This window comes from Urocitellus parryii, chromosome 16, assembly GCF_045843805.1.
Source record: "Urocitellus parryii isolate mUroPar1 chromosome 16, mUroPar1.hap1, whole genome shotgun sequence".
Classification (NCBI taxonomy): domain Eukaryota; kingdom Metazoa; phylum Chordata; class Mammalia; order Rodentia; family Sciuridae; genus Urocitellus; species Urocitellus parryii.
The window spans coordinates 1,568,568-1,590,053 of record NC_135546.1 but is presented as its reverse complement, the minus strand read 5'-3'; the positions used below and the strand labels follow the sequence as shown (position 1 = coordinate 1,590,053).

Here is a 21,486-nt window from a genome sequence, read left to right as displayed (position 1 = left end):
AAGGACTACATGTTCCCACATTAAAATACTACAACCCAGGTTTTTAGTACATGTGCTTAATTTTGGTTTTAGTATCTTTGAAGAAACAAAAATATGTTGTGACCTTAATATAAAAATATAGTTATTCAATTTCATTACATTATTATGTTAGAGGCAAGTCAAATTAAAACAGTAGATCTTTACTGTGGAAATCACTGTAGCAAAAGTATTAATTCAGGTGCAATAAAAATCTGGTGATAGTATTCTTTTAAACATTTAAAAATTATTCCTACATTACTTTGGAATTACTGTTCAACTGAATCTACTTTTTAAAATTTCAGTGAAAAAGGAAGACAATGTATGATTTTATTAATAAATAGTGCAAAAGCATCAGCGATAACTGTTTAAACAGTAAATTTTTTAAACAGCCATGTCCTGGCTTAAATCTGTGCATATTGGCCTCTATGGCACTACAAATAAATACATGAAAATAGTTCCTATTTTCATGCACAGGTATTCAGTTATAACACTGTTTACAAATTATTATGGACAAGATAAAATGCAATAATTAACATTCATTTGGACAGCCACAGTGAAATGAGCATTAAATCAAGAAACAGTCTATGTTCAGGACACGCTACATGTCAAGCTGTAATGTTAAAAACTGAATTCCTTATTTCCTTGAAGGTTGTCCTCTGTGTACGTGGTACTCAAGTGGTGCTCAAGTGAAAGCCGAGGAGTATGTTCTTCAAGCAGAATAACAATGCTCACACACAGGAGGGTGCCTGCCTCCTCCTTCAAGAGAAGCAACCCGCTTAGTCCAGGTACCCTCTCCCTCCAGGCATCATCACCCATACAAGGAAGATGCCTGTAAGCACCAACCCCAAAACTCTGTCTTCAAGGTAAGTTATCAAGTTAAAAAAGAGTAGTTCATTATATTAAAAAAAAAAATCAAATTCCAGCAATACTAATGCTAAAAATGACATCAATTATATTTCTTAGCATCCATGAAGTATCTTATTTCCCTAAGTGTTCTATTATGTGCAGATTTATTCTCCTTAAGAAGTAAAATGAAGTTTGAATAGTACAGTCTGTGGTGTGGTGACATCGGCAACTGCCAGTTCTTGTCCATCAACGAGTCCTAATTCTTAAAATAAAAGAAGCATAATTAGTCCCCAGCAAAAAAGAAAAAAAAAAAAAAACGAGAGAGAGATAAAGATAACAATATACACACAAATATAGTTTTATGGTACAGATAAACATAGAAATTAAGTTCTCTTTAAGCAAGATAATAATTATTTTTTTGGAGTTTATTAATTCTATTAAAAGAGCAATTAATTCTTTTTCCAAAGATATAAGTAATTATGATCTGATCATGTATATAAGCATTAAGTGCAAATCTAGAATAAACATTTACTATTTTTACCAAAATAAAACTATTAATATATGTTTAAAATACCTTTCAACGTCTTGGAAAGATTTGGCCTTGTTCGTTCTTCAATAGAGGTTACTGACTAGAAAACAAAACTTATGTTACTGTAAATCACATTAAAGTGAAATTAAACTGTTGCTAAAATTTTCTGAAAAAAAATTTAAAATGAGCACCGATCACCTGTAAGTAAAGTGTTCTGTTGTTCCCCTCTAATGTGGCTGTAATAGCTGGAGATTTCATTTGCCTAAATATGATCATGAGAAAAATATAGCATCATTTGCTTAAAAAACAATTCTTGTTTTCAAAGTTTTAAAATACAAAATAAAGGATTTTTACAATATAACCAAAGCACAGAACACTTACAGAGAAGCACTATTGGTGAGATAATCCAAAACCTCCTGCAGTTTTGCTGATGGAGAAAACTGAATGTTCTGAGGAAGCTGGCTACAAGCTGGGCAGTTTTCCTATGTACAGAAAACACAACAAATTTCAGTGGTACATGAACCAATACTAGTCTCCTTGTAAACAAGGAAATGGAAATCAAGCTATTTATGATCAGGCATATTTCCTACGAAAACTTTTTAATGCTTTAAAGGCCATTTCTCATAATAGACTATTTCTTCTAAATTATTTTGCTGTAGAGTATTTATTTGAGGCTACCGATCAAAAGATGTGTAAGTAGAGCTCTGGTAGTTGGCAAGTAAAATACTCATGATTTGGGCCATTCTGTTCAAATTGCTGATCAAAAATTAATATGTAAAAATCAAAGCATGCATGATCAAAAACCTTCCCATTAGTTGAACAGTACCAACCTTTCTCTCTGCTTCAAATGTGTAAGTGTACAGCCCGTCTACGTCATTGAATACCAAGTAATTATTAAGGGGAATGTATGCACTGTAATGAAAAGAGGTTCATCTTTATACAATCAAACCATGTCAAAACATAGATTTATATATATATTAAAGATGAAAACCATTACCTTGTAGCTATTTTAAAAACTTCAGTGGCACACACAGCTGAAAGGGGAGAAAATAAAGATGCTTTAACTCATTTGAAAATTAGACACTTAAAAGGTTGGTTATAAATCAGAATACATTTACAATGGCTATTGGTTTTTTTTAAATATGCTCTTTTAAAAACTGAAAAAGTTACAAATTTTCATTTGCTTTGTGAGATCTAAGCAACAGAGTAACATACTTATTTTTCTTCTTCTTTATCAGATTAATGAGCAGCCTGTTATACTGATTAAAAAGATATGGTATTAAAATGTCCCTCCACTGAAAAGCACATTAAGACATAGCATGGACAAAAATCACGCAGGGTCCAACAGCTTGTACTTCTTTGGATAACTTAATTACACAATTCACCCAAGATACTGAATTCCTGGAACACTAGTAGCTGCAGAAACATCAATTTAAACACTGATTCAAAAACCAAAGGAAAGAAACAACTAAGAGGTAGCCTTTCCTCCTTACCTGCAATGACTGCGTTTGTGGAAGCAACAGCAGGAATGATGCGTTTTACCACCCCTGAAAAAATGTATCAATTAAAATATAGTCATTTGTCTTAAAATAATAGTTTAAAATGATTATTAATGCCATTTTTGGGCTTTAAAGCCAGGGAGTAAAGGTTAATCATGAAACAATGTTTTGCGCTCCTATCATTTTATAATGTGCTCAGGATCTTAATCTACAGGAACAAAGAGATTTTTCTGGTGTAAGAAGTGCTCCTCCATGTCCTCTGGTTTCTCTCTTCCCTATCGACGCTCCAGTCCTCAAGCTGCAAAGTGTACACCATGTTCTGGTGAAAGGTGTGGGAGGATGAAGGAGAGCCAGCCTCAGGAATTTAGCGAGACCCTGAGCAACTTAGGAGACTCTGTCTCAAAATTAAATATTAACAGGGCTGGGGATGTGGTTCCATGGTGGTAAAGTGCCCCTGGGTTCAATCCCTGTTGCCAAAAAAATTAAAAGTATGGATGAAGGAAATAACATCCTGAAATGCGTTTATCATTCTCTAAGACAAAGCACACTTATTTGTTAATTCTAAGGACTGCCAAGTGCATCCCATATGCCAGACACTGTTCCAGGTGATGTTCACAGTGGCAGTGAAGAAAGTTTCTGACAGACCGTTCAGGCGGGACATAGCAGTCAATTAAATGAAACAATGTATGTTAGGACAACAGTGGTGGGGGGTAGTCCCCATGAGATGGCTCTAAGGCCTCCTTGGAGAGGTGATGGAACCATGGCAAGGACCCAGTCAGTCATGCAGTGATTTCTCTAAACAGCAATGGCCACAGTCCCAGATTCGGATGCATAACAGCGTAAGTGTGAAATACTCTTTGCATTAAAAAATGAGGCTGTCAGTAAGTAGTGTCGTGCAAGGAAAAACAGGTAAAGTAGGCACGGTTTAGACATCAGTGGAGGCCAAATGATGAAAGAACCTGGTTGATGGATACCTGAGGGGAGGAGGAAGTCTTGAGGGATCAAGGAAAAGAATATCCCAGGCACAGGCATCAGCGGGTATTAAACCACCAAGGGGTGAAGGAGCATGATGTGTTCAGGGAACACCAAGCTGGTCAGCACAGGGAAGGGAGTGGGGTAAGGAGGACAGGGTATGAATGGACGTTTCAAGTAACGTCACTAGCACACCAGTGAATATAAGGAAATAATCAAGAAGGAAAACAGGCAATTTGCAAAAAGAAAAATCTCTTCCTGGTGAACCTCTGAGACTCTGGGGCAAAATTCTAGGAAGGATGGATGGCCTGTAGTAGGTAGGCCAGGAGCCCTGCTGACAGTGACTGAGCTGACTCTTCAGAGGCAAGTCTTATAGGACCAGTCCCATCTAGCCACTATGACCAGCTGGGCAACTCAGGGACACAGGGAAGACATTGTGTCCAGGCTTACGCAGAGCAGAAAGGTCCTTCAGCAATAAAAAGAAATGTGAAATACTCAAGAAGGCCTAATTAATAGAATGATCTAGATGTGAAAGGGTCTGAATCACATGTCTGCTATCAGGCAACTAAGTCTTGTTTTTCTTCCTCCTCCTCCTCTTTTTTGGCTGGGAACTGATCCCAAGGTCTTGAACATGCTAGGCAAGTGCTCTACCACTGAGCTATATCCCTAGCCCTTTTTATTTTCTTGCCCAGTTGCCCAGGCTAGTCTTGAATTTTTGACCCTCCTGCCTCAGCCTCCTGGGTAGCTAGGATTACAGGCATGCTCCACCATGTTGGGCTAAAATTTCAATCAGATGTTTGGAGAAGAAATAAATAGTAAGTTTTTCAAAACAGAAGATCAATGGAAGTTGGTAGAAGAATAGAGAGAGAGAGAAAATAGGAAGTTGAATTTTAAGAATAAATGTCTAAGAACCTATACTTGGATAAAATAAAACAACACCCCAAATTGCCAAGTCTGTAATAGGGAGACGTGGCTTCGCGACTGCATAGTCAGAATAAACAGTAGACAGGAGACAAGAGAATCCAAAGTGCAGCATCGAGGACAAAAGAACAAATGGCAGAAAAACAAAAACTCCACTCTCATCTTTAAGAGTGCAACATCTGTCCCAAGCCTGGTTCACAATAAGCCGGATCCCAGAATGCTGCTCTGGCCAGGCAGTCAGGACAGCACAGACAACTGGAATATAGCCCCAGCAGAAGCAGGCAATGAGGACTCGAGGCCACACAGCATGAGAGAGGTCTACAGAGTGATAGACCTGGGTCCTCAGTACCTGCAAAGCGTAGGCAGAGGAGCACTAGACTGAGATGAAACCCAGACTAAAGGTAGAGATTTCTTATCTTCGACATAGAGACTACACAAAATAATCATGCAACAGCATTGTCCAAATGTGAAAGACATGTCCACAGGGAGCCATGGATGTCTTCATTGAGAGACAAAGTGGATGACTCAGGGCCTAAATAAGCACAATCCAATCAATTCACTAACCCCCTAGTAATACATAGTGTGAATTCTGCTGGACCTGGTTCTCTCTACTCTGGGGGAACCTGGAAACTGTCATTTCCATGTGCCTTTACTGAATCTCAAATGGATGGTACTGCTAAAATTACTTACTAATAATTTCCCCAAAGCATTCCTAGCCCTTGAAAAAAGGGATCACCCAAAGATCATAATTCCTTGACAATTCACTAACTTACCTTGGGTGAGCCTATATGTAACACCCCTAATATTATATTGTGATGCTCTCTCTAGAGATTTTTGGAAAATCCATTGAATATGTTCAGGATCGTCTCCATCTAATAGAACCCCTTCTGTTAAAAAAAAGAGAGAGAGAGAGAGAAAGAAAGGAAAACAAAATATGTAATCATAAGCAATTTATTTTTTGATGAAATTATCCAAATGAATAATGTAGAAAATACATATTTTATATAATTCTGGATTATTAAATTAGGTTAATTACCTCCAAAAGGTTGCTCTTTAGGCCACTGCAACATCCTTACATACTCAATACAATGCTCTGGTAGCCTGGGCATAGATGCAATGGTGCACATGGGAAAATTAACCTAAAACCACAGTTTGTCTTTTTTAGTGAATTTTAAGTGATGAATTATCTTAAAAAGCAACTTCTAGTTACGATTTAGTTTGTAACATTCACCTCAGAACTCCATTTATATAAGGAAAACACTGTATGCCATTAATATTTCTAAAACTAACGGAGTAGCTCAGTTACTTTAGGTTCATCTTCCTATAAAGATGGGTTGCCCTATTCTTTTATGGTATGTAAATTTATGCTTTGTTAGACCAAGAGAAGTGCTGAATTAGGTTCTCAAATATGAATCACTTATGTTTACCTGATATTTAAAAACGAAGGTATGAAAGAAAAAAAACAAATTGAGAGAAACCAACTTTTAAGTCATATGAAATATAAATTCCAAAATTTTAACTGTCCTTTAAAGTGGGCAGGTAGACTAAAGAGCCCCATTTGGAAACATCTTTCTATTGCTGGTATTTTTATTTCCTTAAAATAAGGACAGCTGTTCCCTTTCATCTGGGGGGGATACATTCCAAGGCCCTCCATAGAAGCCTGAAGCTGCAGATCTATACCCAACTCTATACATGCTGTTTTTCCCTACACATACATGCTTTAGCGTAAGAAAGAGTTTAACTTATAAATTAAATACAGGAATAATAATGATAAAAATGAAAGAATAAAACCCAATACAATAAACGTCATGTGAGCGTGGCCTCTCCAACATTACTGTCCTACAGGCATCACTATGTTTGGCTTCTGCAGCACACTGCTCCTTTGTGGTGGCTGTTTTTGAAGATGCTGTGGATGTTTTGGACTAGGGACTAAACCCAGGGGCCCTTAACCACTGAGCCACATCCCCACCCCTTTTTATTTTTTGAGACAGGGTCTCACCAAGTTGCTTAGGGCCTCTCTACGCTGCGGAGGCTGGCTTTGAACTTGTGATCCTCCTGCCTCCGCCTCTGGAGCCACTGGGATGACAGGCGTGTGTGACTGCACCAGCCATCTTTTTTTCCCCCTTTACTAAGTCAAGGACCTTCACTTTTTCACTGAAGGGAAGCACCTGCTGTTTCTCTTTGGCATGTACAAACTGCTCCTGTGCTCTGGAACCATTTTTAAGACCACCAGTGACATAGGACACTGCCTGTGATAATCGAGCACACATAGCATGGACTCTGCACAAAGGAGCGAGTCACAAGCTGGGCAGGCAGATCAGAATGGCATGGCATGAGATTTCATCACATACTGAGCACACAATTTAAAACTTACAAACTGTCTATTTCCAGAATTTTCCATTTAATGTTTTCAGAACATAGGTAACTAAAACCAGGGAAATCAAAAACATGGGTAAAGGAGGAATACTGTGTAACTGAAAACCAAATAAATCACAGCTTTATCTCAGCACACTCTGTAATTCTCCTCGATCCCTACCTCCCAAATAAACAACTAGTACAAATGAAGTATAAAAACAAAGCAGTTCAGAACTATGATATTCAGTCTATAACTTTCCTTAAATAGACAAGAACCTCAAGTTTTATTCTTAAAAATAATCATATTTTTCAAAACTAATTTACTTATTTTGTGCTGGGGATTGAAGCCAAGCCTCATGCATGCTAAATAGATGCTCTAGCACTGCACAATACCCCAGTTCTTAGCACAATTAAAAATGTTCACCCCTAATTAGAAATCCTAAGTTCTGACTAGATGTAAGAATTCAACCCCACTTTAGCGTACAATGCTATGAGAGACGCGCAGGTCCTTCTAGTTACCTGTGGTGGATAGAGCTCCAGCGTGCACTCGATGCACGCAGTCATCCCAGGCAGGATCACCCGGGCATTGCCTTTAAAACCTTCTGTTCCCCCATCAATCAGAGGGACAATGGAGCTTGGATCCAGCACACCATCTTCATAGTTTAGGAGAGAGATCTAGGGAAGCATTTTGAATGTTGAAAGGGAAAAGGGATTAAAAACTGAAAACCAGAAGCACACTTCCAAGTAACTCTGGGAGGGTCACACTGCTAACATCTACACTCCAGGGTGATAGTGTTCACAGTCTGTGTTCTCCCCTCAACCACTGACTGGGAAGTAACAGAGAAGTACATTCACTTAATCCAAACACAGGATATGCAATTCTGGTCCTTGGTATGTCAAAAACAGAGGTAAACCCTTCAGAGAACTGTAACACTAAAGTCTTTACCAGCATTCCATTAATCCATCTTCTGGCTATGATGGAGTCCAGTCCACACACGATAATATGAAATTCTAAGAGAGACAAACCAGGTTTAATTTTTAAAGACTCAGTTCCATGTGACGTTCCAAGGCAGTCCCCTACGCTGGCAAATGCATCACTCTGGTGTGGAATGCTAATAGCAGAGAAGGCTGTTGCAGGGAGAAGGGACAGGAAACTGGGATTCCCATTCTACTGTGCTGAGAACCTAAAACTGCTCTAAAAATATATATTTATTAATTTAAATAAGGCAGTTTTACAAAATAATTTGCTTTCTTAGAAACCAATGATAAAGTGCATTTTATCACAATCTCTCTCTCTCTCAAAGCTTCTGACCCTTGAGTAATCCTTATTTCAGTCAGCACGGAACAATACAGTAGCAAGTCGATCAACTACGACCTAAAATTGTGACACTCTTTTCAGTTGGTTGATCGAGAACCTGACTGAAAAGCCAATGCTGAGAAAAACCAGCTGAGAGAGCCTTCCAGCAGCCAGCAATTGTGGAAAGGCCAGCAACTAAAAAGCTAAGAACCAAGGAAATTTAGTTTCAAGCGAACAACTTACGTCGATAGAAAGTGTCATTGAAATCTTGAATCCTGTTGAAGTGTCTGAACACAGGTAAAGGAACTTAAGCGGCCAAAATTTTAATTTCTAAAATGAACTTAAAATGCCAGCAGAACAAATGATAAGTGTATATTTAAACAAGAAACAGTGTTCAAAGCAGGGGATTCAAGAGACCTGACACGACCCACACAAGCCTACTTCCTGGCCGTCTCCCCGTCCCTGAGCCCCTCTCGTCAACCAAACCCATGCCCTCTGGGAGATCTGCAGGCTACCTGGCTGTAGGTTGGTTGTGTTTGGTTGTGGTACTGGGGATTGAACCCAGGGCCTCACACACACTAGCAAACGCTCTCCCAGTAAGCAACATCTTCAGCACAGCCTACATTTAAAAAGCAAGATTTCTAATTTGTGCCTACAAATAGTTGTGAAAATAAATGATTTTTCTCACCCATTCAGACCTCCATTCCTTTTGAACACTAGGCAAGTAGGAACCTGAGCCATAGCTAAGAGGTCAACAAAAGAAACACAGCAAGCCTGGAAGACTGGCAGTAGGGGAGCCAGGGGCTACCCCAAGAGATCACTCACGCAGGCCTGTGTGTGGTGCTGGGGACGGTCTGCACAGCCTAGGCACCTACCTGCTCACCACTGAGCTCAAACTCCGTCCCTTATTTATTTTACTTTGAGACAGGATCTTTCCAAGTTGCCTCAAACTCGAAAACCTTCTGCCTCAGCCTCTTGAGTAGCTAAGAAGACAAGGGTGTGTTACCAAGCGTGGCTCCACATCCTGGATTTCTATAAAATACACAAGGTTTCTCAGATCTAAATAATGACCCAGAGAGAATACAAATATCCTTGCTTTTTTTTTTTTTTTTTTTTGCCCTAAAGAGGCTGTATTTCCAACTTATGTTCAAATAATATGAATTTATAGTAAGTTGCAAGCAGAGTACAGAAAGGTCTCATGGTTACATTTCACATTATCACAATGTCATAACCATGACTATAACATTGTTACCAGGTGAATACAGCTGACATTCAGACACAACTGTACATCTCACAACTATTCTACCACCATAAAGGCCTCTCAATACCTGTTTGTAGCTGATCTTTGACCTCATGCCTAATCCCTGGTATCACTCACTTTCCATCTCCTTCACTGTCATTTCAAGATGGTAAGGGGAGCCCCCAGAATCTGACCTTCCAAGGGTAACACTGTTCACTCAGCATCTACACGTTTCACAAGGTGCTTTTACTAGTCAGTAGTATTTCATGACAGATATACTACAGTTTGACACTTGACCTATAGTGGGAAGTTGTTTACAGTTTGGGGCTACCTACCACAAACAGCCATGAACACTGTCACAAAAATTGGCTTTTATGCAAACATGTGTTCTTTCCTCTGGGATCTGTCCAGAAATGAAACTATTAGGTGCTCTGCTAGTTTATGCCTACAATTTTAGGATCAGCCAAACTATTTTTCAAGATGGCTACCCTATTTTACATTTCCAGGAGTAACATGTGAGTGATCTTGTTTTTCTGTAATTCCATTAGCATTAGTTGCCATATTTTCTTTTAGCTATTCTAATAGATGTGTCACAGTAGTATTTCATTGTGGTTTTGACTTGATGCTGAACATTTTTTAAGGGTTTTTTTGCCACTTCTTTAATAAAATATCCCTTTATATCTTTTATCCACTTTTAAATGGGATTGTTTAACTGTTTGTTTGGTGATACTGGAGATTTAAGCCAAGGTTTTACACATGCTAGGCAAGCATTTTATTACTCAGCTATATCCCCAGCCTTTTTTATTTTTGATACAGGGTCTCCTAAGTTTCTCAGATTGGCCTCGAACTTACGATATCCTGCTTGAGCCTCCAGAGCAGCTAGGATTATAGGGGTGCACTGCTGTACTAGGCTTACTACTGAGTTTTCAGAATTCTTTATATACAGTTGGCCCTCTGTATCCATGGGTTCTACAGGCATGGTTCAATAATTTGGGATAGTATTGGGGAAAAAAAAAAAAGAATCACACCTTACTATGTTCAAATATGAATTTATAATAAGACTGTTTTTCTTTGTCACTATTCCCTAAACAGTTGAACTATTTTCATAGCATTTAAATTGCATTACGTATTGTAAGTAATCTGGAAATGATTCAACCTCATAGTTCTATATAAATACTAGGCCATTCTACATAACAAGACTTCAGCATCCCTGGACATTGGTCTCTCTGGCAGCCTGGACTTGATCTTCCATGGACACTGAAGGAACTGTATTGGAAACAGGACTGCCTTGCAGCTGCTTCATCATCCCTCCAGTCGGGTGGTCTGTCCTTCCCTCCCTGTGAGAGGGTCTTTCACAGACCCAAAGTTTCTGATTTTATTCAAGTCCTGCTTGTCAACTGTCTCTTCTGTGGATGATGCTGATATGATCTAAAGACTGGTCAACTCTGCCATCGTCAGGCTTCTCCCTTTCACACCGTATGCTTGCATCCATGCCCACTCCGTCAATTCTACAGGAGGGGTGAGGGTCAGGCCGGGGCAGTCCAGCTAATCCAGCACAGCTTCGGCAGACGGCCCTTCCTCCACTGAGTTGTCTTTGTGCCTTTCTAAAGCCCAGCTGCTGTCCCTGCCCTTCTGTTCACCGATCTGTGCACTGTCCCTCTGACAGTGCCTGAGAAGCCTGGACACTGCACAGCGGCTCCTTCCACTTTATTCTTTTTTCCCCCTAGAATTGTTTTAGCCATTCCTTTCCTTTCCATACAGATTCTGGAATAATTCTGTATCAGTAAAACTTTTCTTGGGATATTGATAGGAACTGTAATGTCACACAGAAGTGACATTACCAAATTGTTCAATCCTTGAACACAGAATCTCTCTCCTTTTATTTGTTCTTTGGTTCTTTCATGAGCACTTTACGGTTTTCAGCACACTGGCCTTGTACTTATCTTGTTAGATTTCCACTTAAATCCTACTGTTTTTGATAGTTCCACATGGCACTGTACTTTGGATTTCAGTTTCCAGATGTTCACTGTTAAGGCATGGAAACAACTGATTTTTATGTTGATTTTGATTTCTGAAGCATTTCTCACATCTAAATCCAATCTCCTGATTGCCTATAAAATATCAAGTTTCCCAGATCTAAATTCCTACCACAGTAGGAATACTCCTTTGTAAAAAAAAAAAAAAAAATAGATTCTTGTAAAAGTAAATTTTTTCTAACGTGATACAACTTCTATTTACCTACCAACATGCCAACTGTCTACTCTGTCAACTACTAGAAGACACCACTGGCCTAGGAACTCAGTCTAGTAGCAAACATATGTGACTGAGACTGAAACTAAGAACAATCATTCAAAATGAAAGTAGATGATGACACAGGCCACATAAGCTTAACTGGAAAGTCAGGGCAAAGCTGGGTGTAACAGCCACACCCATCATCCTAGCTGCTAGGGAGGCTGCAGGAGGAGGAACCCATACTCTAGGCCAGCCTGGGAAACTTACCCAGACCATCTGAAAATAAAACAAAAATATGATCCAGAGTTGCTATGCACCAAATTTTTGATGCCTTTTAAATACCTTGATGCCTGTAGCATTAGAAATGCTTTCTTATTTAAAATACAATTTTTTAAATAGATTAAATAAATAAATAAAACAAGAAGGGCTGGGGACGTAGCTCAGTGGTAGAGTGCCCTGGGTTCAATCCTAATACAAAAAATAAAAGCAAAAACCAGGATGAAAACATATTTACGTAACTATAAAGAAAAAATGGAAAGAATATAAAACAAAAGGTTACTATTACTTCAGTAATAAAATCATGCCACCTTTTCCCCTTATCTATATTCTTTATTTAATGTGTTATAATAAAATTTGATCTCAAAAAGTAAGCAATGCTTTTGACAAAAGGATACGGAACTACATTGCAATTAGGAATCCTGTCATTTAAAAATTCTGCAGCAACTTCAGCCTTAGGTCTTCCAACATCTTTAGGCCTACAGGAAAAATCATATTTAAATGATCATTCATAATATAAATCTAGATGATCCACATAATTAACTTTTAAACAAATATAAATCCGCAGTGAATTTACTTATAGAATATTTAGAATTTTTTAGCTAAGTATTTTTACACCAATAATAACTTTCAACCCTAAATTTCAATCCCTGCTGATGGTCTTTACTATGACATCTAATTATGTACTTAAGTGAAAACATGAACAGTGCTTTTTTTTTTTCCAGGTAAAGCATAAAAATGCCCTATTTCCTGGACAGTTATCACTCTGACATTTTTCAGTGTAAGAACTTAAATATCCAAACAAACATTCCAGGTACGTAGCCTGAACCCAGAACCTTAAGAGGTTACTTACCTACTATGCAAGCCTTGCCTGAAATATAAAGAGATTCGTTCTAGGGACACAAGAACCCTCTACTTATTATCACCTTCTTCCAGTGTGTGCTAACTAGTAAACTCTGGGTCCCTTAAGCAGCTTTACTCATGTTTTTAAAGAAAGAGTAATTTTCAAAGGCATTACCTAAAAAGTACAAATAGATCAACATTTTCAAGACGCCAACAACATAAAACCCCAAAGGTCACCCCTAGCTAATAACCACGTAGGAGAGGACACCATTCCCTCTTCCAGCAGGACCCAAGGCATTTCTTTTCCTAATGCCTCCTTATCCTTCTCATACAATGACTCACTCCTTCATGTACTCAGGAAGTGCCTCATGATTCCTACCTTCATAACACATTTTACATATGCACACCTATCAGACCCACCAGATTTAAACACCTGGAAAAAAGCAATTGTATTTTCACTCTTGTATTCCTTCATGTCTAACATGAACACTTTAAAACAAATGAAAATAACACATCTCATTGGCTTACTAGAGGGTATATTTTATTTAAAATTGGAATTTCAAAGAAAAATACTTTAACAGGTCAATTTTTCTCTTCTCCATACAAGAATATTCTTTTGAGATTCAAATCTGCTAAGAGTTTTGTTGTCAATTTGTCCTAATTTGCATAAGACTATAAACCAGAGCACTTGATTTCAGTATTGCATCCAACTGCTGTGTACACAGGAAGCTCCTTGGATATGTAGTAGGGATTGTGCATCCTAGGCTTTCACAGCAGATACCAAGCAGAAGAACCCCATAGTGGTTTCTGGGAAGACTGCTGGCTCATTTACATGCTAAGTGGGATCTGACTGCTCCACACAGGACTACCTTATAAAAAATGGCCTTTTGCACACATCCTTACAGACATCTTCACCGAATTACTTAACCAAGAATTGAGAACTACTTTGAAATTAAATAAGGTAATACATATAGAGTTTAGAAAGTGCTTAGCACCTAATAAACACTCAAGAAATGTCAACTATCATTATTTCTTCAACCATTTTAGCCACAAATTAAAGGGCATGGCCTATTATCAATAATCAATCATTTCAGTGGACTTTTAGAGCATTTCTATAATCAAAATTTGTCATACTAGAAATGGTCCACATACCAAGAAAAAAGAATATATTTGCTTACAGAACTATTTTCACTCAGATGCTCCAAATTATCTTGCAAAATTTTTCGTAAAACTAAGCACTAGTTTTCTTTTTTCCTAAATAAAATTTGCATATATTCTCCATTAGTTTTTAAAAAAATCTATTAAACTTCAATGTACTCAAGTTCAAATGTTTTGCAGGGTTAAGGAAAAAAACTCTGATAATAAAACTTACCTAAATAAAAACTGCCTATTTAGATTGGAAACATCTATAGTGTCCATGTCTATAACATGAATCTGCCTAAAACCAGACAGAGCCTGTGGGAACAAAAACAATCCAATTAAGCAGAAGTGTCCTGACAATTGTGGAAATTTAAGATTTGTTTTCAGTGCAGCCCACACCCAAAACTCTTGGTAACAAACTCTGCATAACTGCATTCCATGACTAAAAGAAATCTTAAAGGCACACAAAACTTGTGATGGTAAAAGTGTGTACTGGCCCAGCTTCAACCAGCCTGGAACCAGAGGACAGCAGCTCAGGCCTCTGTGGCTTGTGAGTCTGCTGCTCCCTGCCTAGATGGGAGTCCCCCAGGCACCTGCGTGGCACACTGCTTGCCTGGCTCAAAGACACCCCTCTGCAGCCTATGCCCCAACGCCAGCCTTCCTCTCTTGCCTCCTTCTTTTCTTCACAGGTTGGTTGCCACCTATAAATCCTGCTCGTCTTTTCCCCTCAGCTAAAATGTGAGCAGCATGCACACCTGTCTGTATTGCTCAATGCTACATCTTTCCCATCTAAAGTGATGCCCGACACATGCAGAGGAAGCTCAAGAAATGTAGGCTGTTCAGTCACTAAACAAAAACAACAACAAAAAAACATGTATCTCTTATGTGCCATGGCTAAATAAAGCAAAGTAACAGGGAGAAAACTGAAGTCCTAAGTTTTTTTGCTGTGTGTAAGAAGTAAATGATGTAACAAATAACAACCACTCCTTGAAGCTGTTTGATGACTAATCCTCAGATCTAATCTTCAATTATTTTACATTTAACGTTAGTACATACCACGTAAGAAACAATGGGCTTCGAAATGGAAGTGAAGCTTTCAGAAGACTTGGACATACATATTGTTTAACAAAATCACTGTCTAAGCTCCAGGAGCACTTCCCTTCCACAAGTCTTTGGTTTCACATTGCAGGAGCATCTAAGTCTGACAAGGTGCCATCATTTTGGCACTCTAACCCAGAATATCACACACACTGCTATTTCATATGTATGAGACTTGTCTCCCCAGTAAAAATGTAAATTTGTTGTAGAGACCATGGAGACCTGTAATTCCCAGAGAAGCCAGCATAACACTATGTACAATGGACATTTAAGTTTCTACAACTTCAATAGGAGTGACATTAGTGTTTCTTAGTGCAATTAATACAGCTGGGTTTATACTGAAAAAAATTTTTGGTACTAGAGATTTAACCCAGGGGCATTCAATCCCTGAGCCACATCCCCAGCCTTTTTTATTTCTAATTTTGAGACAGGTTCTCAAAATTAAGTTGCTTAGGGCCTCTTTAAGTTGCTGAGGCTGGTCTCAAACTTGCAAACCTCCTGCCTCAGCCTCCTTAGTTGCTGGGATTACAGGCATGGCACCACTGTGCCCAGCTTTTATACTGAAACTTTAATTGCCTTGGGCAACTACTCAGATCCCCCATCTGTCTCTGACCTGCTTTATCTTCTCAAGCATTTCCACTGTCCATACAGCAATGAGAAGCCCACCATGTAACAGTTTTAAATCAATTCTCCCCTTACCTATTTTTGTTAAATAAACTGATAAAAGACTGAAAAAGCCTTTTTTTTGTGGTTATAAAAAAATTAATGAAACCAATTAATTATACAACAAATTATGAATTTCCATAAAATATACACAGGTTTAGCCATCCTAAATTTCGGGGTTTATCATGGGTCATCAAAAATTACTATTTTATTAGGTCACATAATGCTTACTGCTTCAGTGAAAAAGGATACTAGTCTAACAATTGATTCCAGGCCATTCACTATAATCCAGAAAAATCTGGAACTTCCCTGACCTCAGTGTTTCACTCTATAAAATGATACAATGTTTACTCATCTAGCTGGTTAATTTGGAAAATAAAAAGAAACAGTAAATTATTTGAAACTCACATTAAAATACCAATTACTCGTTTTTTATTTATTTCAGTGTCAGTAAAATAAAGTGGGTTCTTTGCAAAAGAATATATGCCAAAATTTGGTCAAGAGCAGAGAAGAAAATAAGTGTAAGAAATTTGAGAATTTTATAGAGTTCAAAACGTTCCAAAGTGATGTCCTTAAATCGAATTAACTGTGTAGAATATGACCTACTAAACTTATCTAACAAGGACTCAAGAAAAAGTTAACAGTCACAATAGAGAAATTTTCTAGTATGACAGAAAAGGAAAAGATTTACTCATCACCAAAGACAATAATACTTTATATATATATATATATATACACACACACATATATTACCAGATTTTTCAGGAGCTCACATCCTAAGCCACCAGCTCCAATGATTAGAACTTTACATGTATCTAACAAAAACTGGAGAGACTGTAAAGAATGGAAAGGCATATTAAAATCTTGATGATTACCATTAATAAAGCAACAAACCACAAGATAGCTTCTGATGTACCCAAGAAAAATACAATTAAGGATAAAGAGCAGTTTTCATTTGACCAATTACTTCAAATTTATGAATCAGATCCAGAAATTCTAAAATACTAATTACTTCACAGTTTTAAATTGACTTTTACTGTATAATGTTAAAAGGCTATTTCTAACAGGAAAAGCTATCCTAATTATTTTTTCTTTAACTTTTGAAAGGGTAGGGAAAGCATCAAATTCAGTTACTTAATTGATTTCCTAAATAACAGAACAGTTTAAAAATCTTACAAATCAATGATAGAGCATTAAATAAGGTGTTTAAAGTTTTAAGAAATAAGATAAGAACAATAACAGATGCTTTTGAACACAGTAAGAGAAATAAAACATGAGATGACAGAAGAAAAAATAGAAGGAACTCAGAAAATTCCTTATCAGCAAAAAATAATTTGAAACAATAATTTTAACAGAAGGGACAATCTTAAATTATCAAGCAAAACAAATAAAACTTTAAAAGTACAAGAAAGTATGGTGTATTATCCAAAGAAAGCAGATGTAACTCTATCGATTCTGTTCAACTACTCAAAGATGAGACCCTGGGCCAAACTCAAAATTCTGCACACTAAATTTTAGGAGTAGCACAATATTTCTATTTCAAAATAATACCTCTTCTAAATACAAAAGTACATAAAAATTTATTGTAAAGAATCCTTTTTTCCATATTATAATGAAAAGCAAGTTGTATCTAATTGAACATTAGCTTCAAGTCAGACATAATCAGTTCAAAATTCTATTACAGCACAAACATTTTAACATGCAATTCATTACAGTCAATGCTAAGATGCTCATTCCAGCCCAATTTCAAAACTTAAACAAGCATATCTATATTCCTATCAAAAGTTAATTTCTCATAACAAGGCTACAAAAGGGAAAAGTGTCTAAGAAATTACTTTGAGCTTTAAGAATTTAAAGTGTAACAACTTGAATGAAGTTATGAACTGAAAATTTTCAACTTACATAATATGAAAGTGACTCATGTATTAGTCATTCAAATAAAAACATTTAAAATATTCTATTTAATACTTCAAGATAAATGTTTCACCAAACAGCATTTGCATTATAAGAGCAAATTAAAAAGGAAGCATTTTATTATTTTCAAAATGTAAACTACTAGAGCAATTATTTAAAAATAAATGTTTCTCACTTCAGTGCTTGGTTCGAAATCAGGGTGTGTGAAGGGTCCAGATCGCTCGAGGAACTTCTTTACATGGTTCCAGCGACCTTCCCAGTCTCCAGTGTCCCCACACCCACCATCAACAGCCATTCTGCACAGAACACAGTAAATTCAACTGCAAAGATCAGTATGAAAAAGTCACACCTATAACTATTATGGTTTTATGGAATGAAAAGGTAACCACACCAGACCTGCTCAGATAGAACAGGAAATGTTCAATGTGGTTATGTTTAGGCTTTCCAGTTTGTCTTGCTTATTATATTGGTTCATTTAAAAGTAAGAATTATATGTTTGTTTCTATTTTTATTTCATCCACTTGATGAAATAGATCAGCCTATTTCTAGGTTCCTAGAGCAACCCAGGCTCAAACTTAGAATACTGAACTCTCCATGAGAAATGGACTTCTCTGCATTTGGCACTTACAAAAGAATACTGCAAACTTTCAGTCTATGCCTTCAACATTGGATCAGGAGGTATGAGATACCTGGGGGCACTTTCAGAACTGTGATATTTCCACTATACTATTGCTTATGTACCTTTCTGAGTCAGAATGGTGTGATTTAAAGATCACTTTTGACGAGAGGAACTTTCAGGCATTTTTCTCAGAAAGAAACAGAGGTTCCAATTTTCAAAAAAACAAAAGAATCACACTGTCAGGTGGTGGTTGTCACTAAACACACACAGAAAAGGATTTCGAGAGGCAGTATCACCTAGAACCTTCCAGGATACTGAATATGGGGCTCCACTAATAAAGGTCTATCAACAACTAAATAATAATAATAATAATAATAATAATAATAATAATAGAGGCATCTCAGTTCTTATGCAGAGCTGGGTTCGGCTGCACAACTAACGCTGTCCCCTTGAGAAGATCCCTTGACAGCCACAGACCTCATCTACAGGTGGTCTGGCTAGCTCTTAGGGGTCGACCACAGAGGCCGTGGCACTTGGCCTGGCACACAGAGCGCGCCCGACCTGCAACTGTCACTCCATGCACAAGCTGCGGGGGCAGCAAGGGTGGGGTGGCTTGTCACTATGGCCACCGAGCCAGGGCCGCGGCCCCTCCCAGGCGCGCGGAGGTCGCGGGGCTGGCCGGCGAGACCCGGCCCGCGGCCCCCGCCCCGCCCGGCCGGCGCGCAGCGCGGGGAGCCGGCCGCGGGCCCCCTGCGCTCCCCGGGCTGCAGCGCAGGCCGCGGCCCCCGCGCGGCGGCAGGACCCCGGCCCGCCCCGGCCCCCCGGCCGCTGCGGCTGTCCCCGCGCCGGGGCGGGAGGCGGGGGTCCCCGGAGAGGCCCCGGCCTCCCGGCAGCACTAACTTCTCAGCCAGCAGCTCCTCTACTCTCCTTCTTTTCTTCTCCCTAAAAGAAAGAGAGAATAAAAGAAGGGTCAGCATCACGCCGCACACTGGCGCCGCGAAGGGATGGGGCGAGGGGACGGGGCGGGGGAGGGGACCCCGGCGGCGGCGGCAACCGCCCACCGCCGCGCTCTCACAGCCAGCCCAGCCCGGCGCGCAGGCCGGCCAACCCCGGTACTTACGGCTCTTCGCCATCCGCCATATTGCTCCCGCCGCTTCCCAGGGGCCCTCGCGGCGAGGAGGAAGGGGCGGGACCCAAGGGAGGGAAGGGGCCAACAGGAAGGAAAGGAGGGCGGGGCTTGGAAGGGGAGGAGCCGATTGGAGGAGAGGAAGGGCGGGGACCGAGAGAGGAGCAGGGCCAATGGGGAAAATAAAAGGGAGGACGATGCTTAAAAGAAAAGGCGGGGCCTACGGAGGAGAGGGACGACTGGGTCTCAGGATGGGGCGTGGCCTACAGGAAGGAAAGGGAGGGCCGTGCTGGAGGAAGAGGCGGAGCCTACGGGGAGAAAAGGCAGGGCGTGGCCAGAGAGGAAGAGAAGGAGAAAAGGGGCGTGGCCTACAGGAAAGGAAAGGAGGATAGGGCGGGAGGAAGGGGCGGGACCTGAGGGAGGGGTGAGGGCGAGGGGGGTCTGGAGCGAGGGCGTGGCCGGTGGCAGGCGGGGCTGGGAGGGCCGCAGGAGGCGGCAGGGTTGTGCTGTCTACAATGTTGTTGTGCCGCATGAAATGCGGACGTGGGACGTTGTGTGTCTCTGCGCTACCGTGTTCCTCGGCAGCCGCCCAAGATGTGGATCCCGACCGCGGAAGCGACTGCCCAACCGGCCGGCGCCTGCCCGACCCGGGGATGGGGGCGCGTCCGGTCGGCCTCCGTGGGGATGGCAGGCCTGCAGAGGCAGGGCTCCTTTTTTTGTGAAAATCAATACTTCCGCGTCGCATCATTCGGTCCAGTACCAGAATTCTGGCATAAAGGTGTTAAATGTATCTTAGGAAGATATATATAATACGTAGATGAGAAGTGTCAAGCAGAAAACACCAAAATTGAAACGTGATTTACAACACCCATAATCCCACCACTTAAGGGTGGGACAAAAATGATATTTAGAGTCAGAAAAAAAAAAAAAAGACTGAACTTAAATCCCCAGTTATTAACAATGAAATCTTGGGTACCTCTGTTCCTCTATTTGTGAATTGAGCATGACAACATATGCCTTACAAGACTGAGAACTGAATGAAGCTCATATTGGTTCTCAAAATATAGTCCCTGATCAGCACCACTTGGAAATATGTCACAAATGTAAATTTGCAGCCCTCGATCCAGCCTCCTGCAAAGCGTGGGATGATTGTGCAGATGTAAATTTTGAAAACCACTGGTGTGAGTAAAGCAAAGCCTATTGGTGAAGGTAGCTGTTCTATTGGTTGTGATATTTAATCTCCTCTTTGTCCTATTCTCCATCACACTTTAAGGAGGACTTATCCTTTATGATCCACAATTGGGTTCACCAAGAGCATTCACTGAGCTGAGATCAGCCCATGCCAGGTGGTGGGTGCAGGAACAGAGCTCATGGTGCATGCCAGGAGACACCAGCCCCCTCTGGATCATGTCTCTCAACCTCGACCCAGAAACCTCTTTTACCTGCCCAGACAATTCCACAGAAGGAAACCACTGGAGATTAAACCACTTGTTTGTCAAAACGAGCTCCTGTGGGCTAGGCCTGTAACAAAGCTGATTTGGGGATGCCCTTTGATTGGTGGCAGTGAGCATCACACACAACCCCTGTCCGATGGGCAGGAGCCTCAGGAATCCCGTATCCTCTCATAATCATTTTACAGAAGAAGAAACAGGCCTAGGGATTGCATGGAGCTGGGCCATGATGATGGAAAGACATCTGCCCTTCATCTGCCTGCCGCGGACTGACACCCTGACTCACAGCGGAGGCATTTTGATAGAGGAGGCATTTTGATAGAGGACACCAGGCACACACTGGTTCAAGCTGACTGATTAGAACCAGCCATCTGCCCTTGACAGCAACAGAGATAGGAACATACAATAAACTTTTAGACTATCCATTAGGTTTATAGACAGACAGGG

At 39.9% G+C, this 21,486-nt stretch overlaps 1 protein-coding gene across 2 annotated transcripts; it reads right to left on the bottom strand.

Moving 5' to 3' along the window:
• Positions 1-331: 331 nt before the first annotated feature.
• Positions 332-19,647, bottom strand: Uba3 (ubiquitin like modifier activating enzyme 3). 2 transcript variants are annotated; one of them, XM_026392674.2, is made up of 18 exons: positions 19,583-19,647; positions 19,363-19,404; positions 18,019-18,139; positions 16,683-16,763; positions 14,401-14,483; positions 12,584-12,664; positions 8,681-8,724; positions 8,087-8,151; positions 7,660-7,815; positions 5,822-5,924; positions 5,559-5,672; positions 2,887-2,940; positions 2,391-2,427; positions 2,224-2,305; positions 1,775-1,875; positions 1,592-1,655; positions 1,439-1,493; positions 332-1,126 (listed from the first exon to the last, which is right to left on the bottom strand). In XM_026392674.2, exons 1-18 carry the CDS (start codon positions 19,600-19,602, stop codon positions 1,038-1,040), a joined length of 1,392 nt encoding a protein of 463 aa, XP_026248459.2. In that variant the 5' UTR covers positions 19,603-19,647; the 3' UTR covers positions 332-1,037. The 2 variants fall into 2 exon arrangements, with proteins under 2 accessions (XP_026248459.2, XP_026248461.2); XM_026392676.2 differs by lacking the exon at positions 19,363-19,404 and having other exon boundaries at positions 19,583-19,629.
• Positions 19,648-21,486: the final 1,839 nt, after the last annotated feature.

What these genes read in the sequence shown, in the direction of transcription:
- Uba3 (XM_026392674.2), bottom strand. Translation starts at nt 19,602, where the DNA reads ATGGCGGATGGCGAAGAGCC. An exon ending in TACATATAGGCTCACCCAAG is followed by an intron (nt 2,941 to 5,558) that starts GTAAGTTAGTGA and finishes ACATTTTTTCAG; the next exon opens with GGGTGGTAAAACGCATCATT. An exon ending in CACAAACGCAGTCATTGCAG is followed by an intron (nt 2,428 to 2,886) that starts GTAAGGAGGAAA and finishes CTCCCCTTTCAG; the next exon opens with CTGTGTGTGCCACTGAAGTT.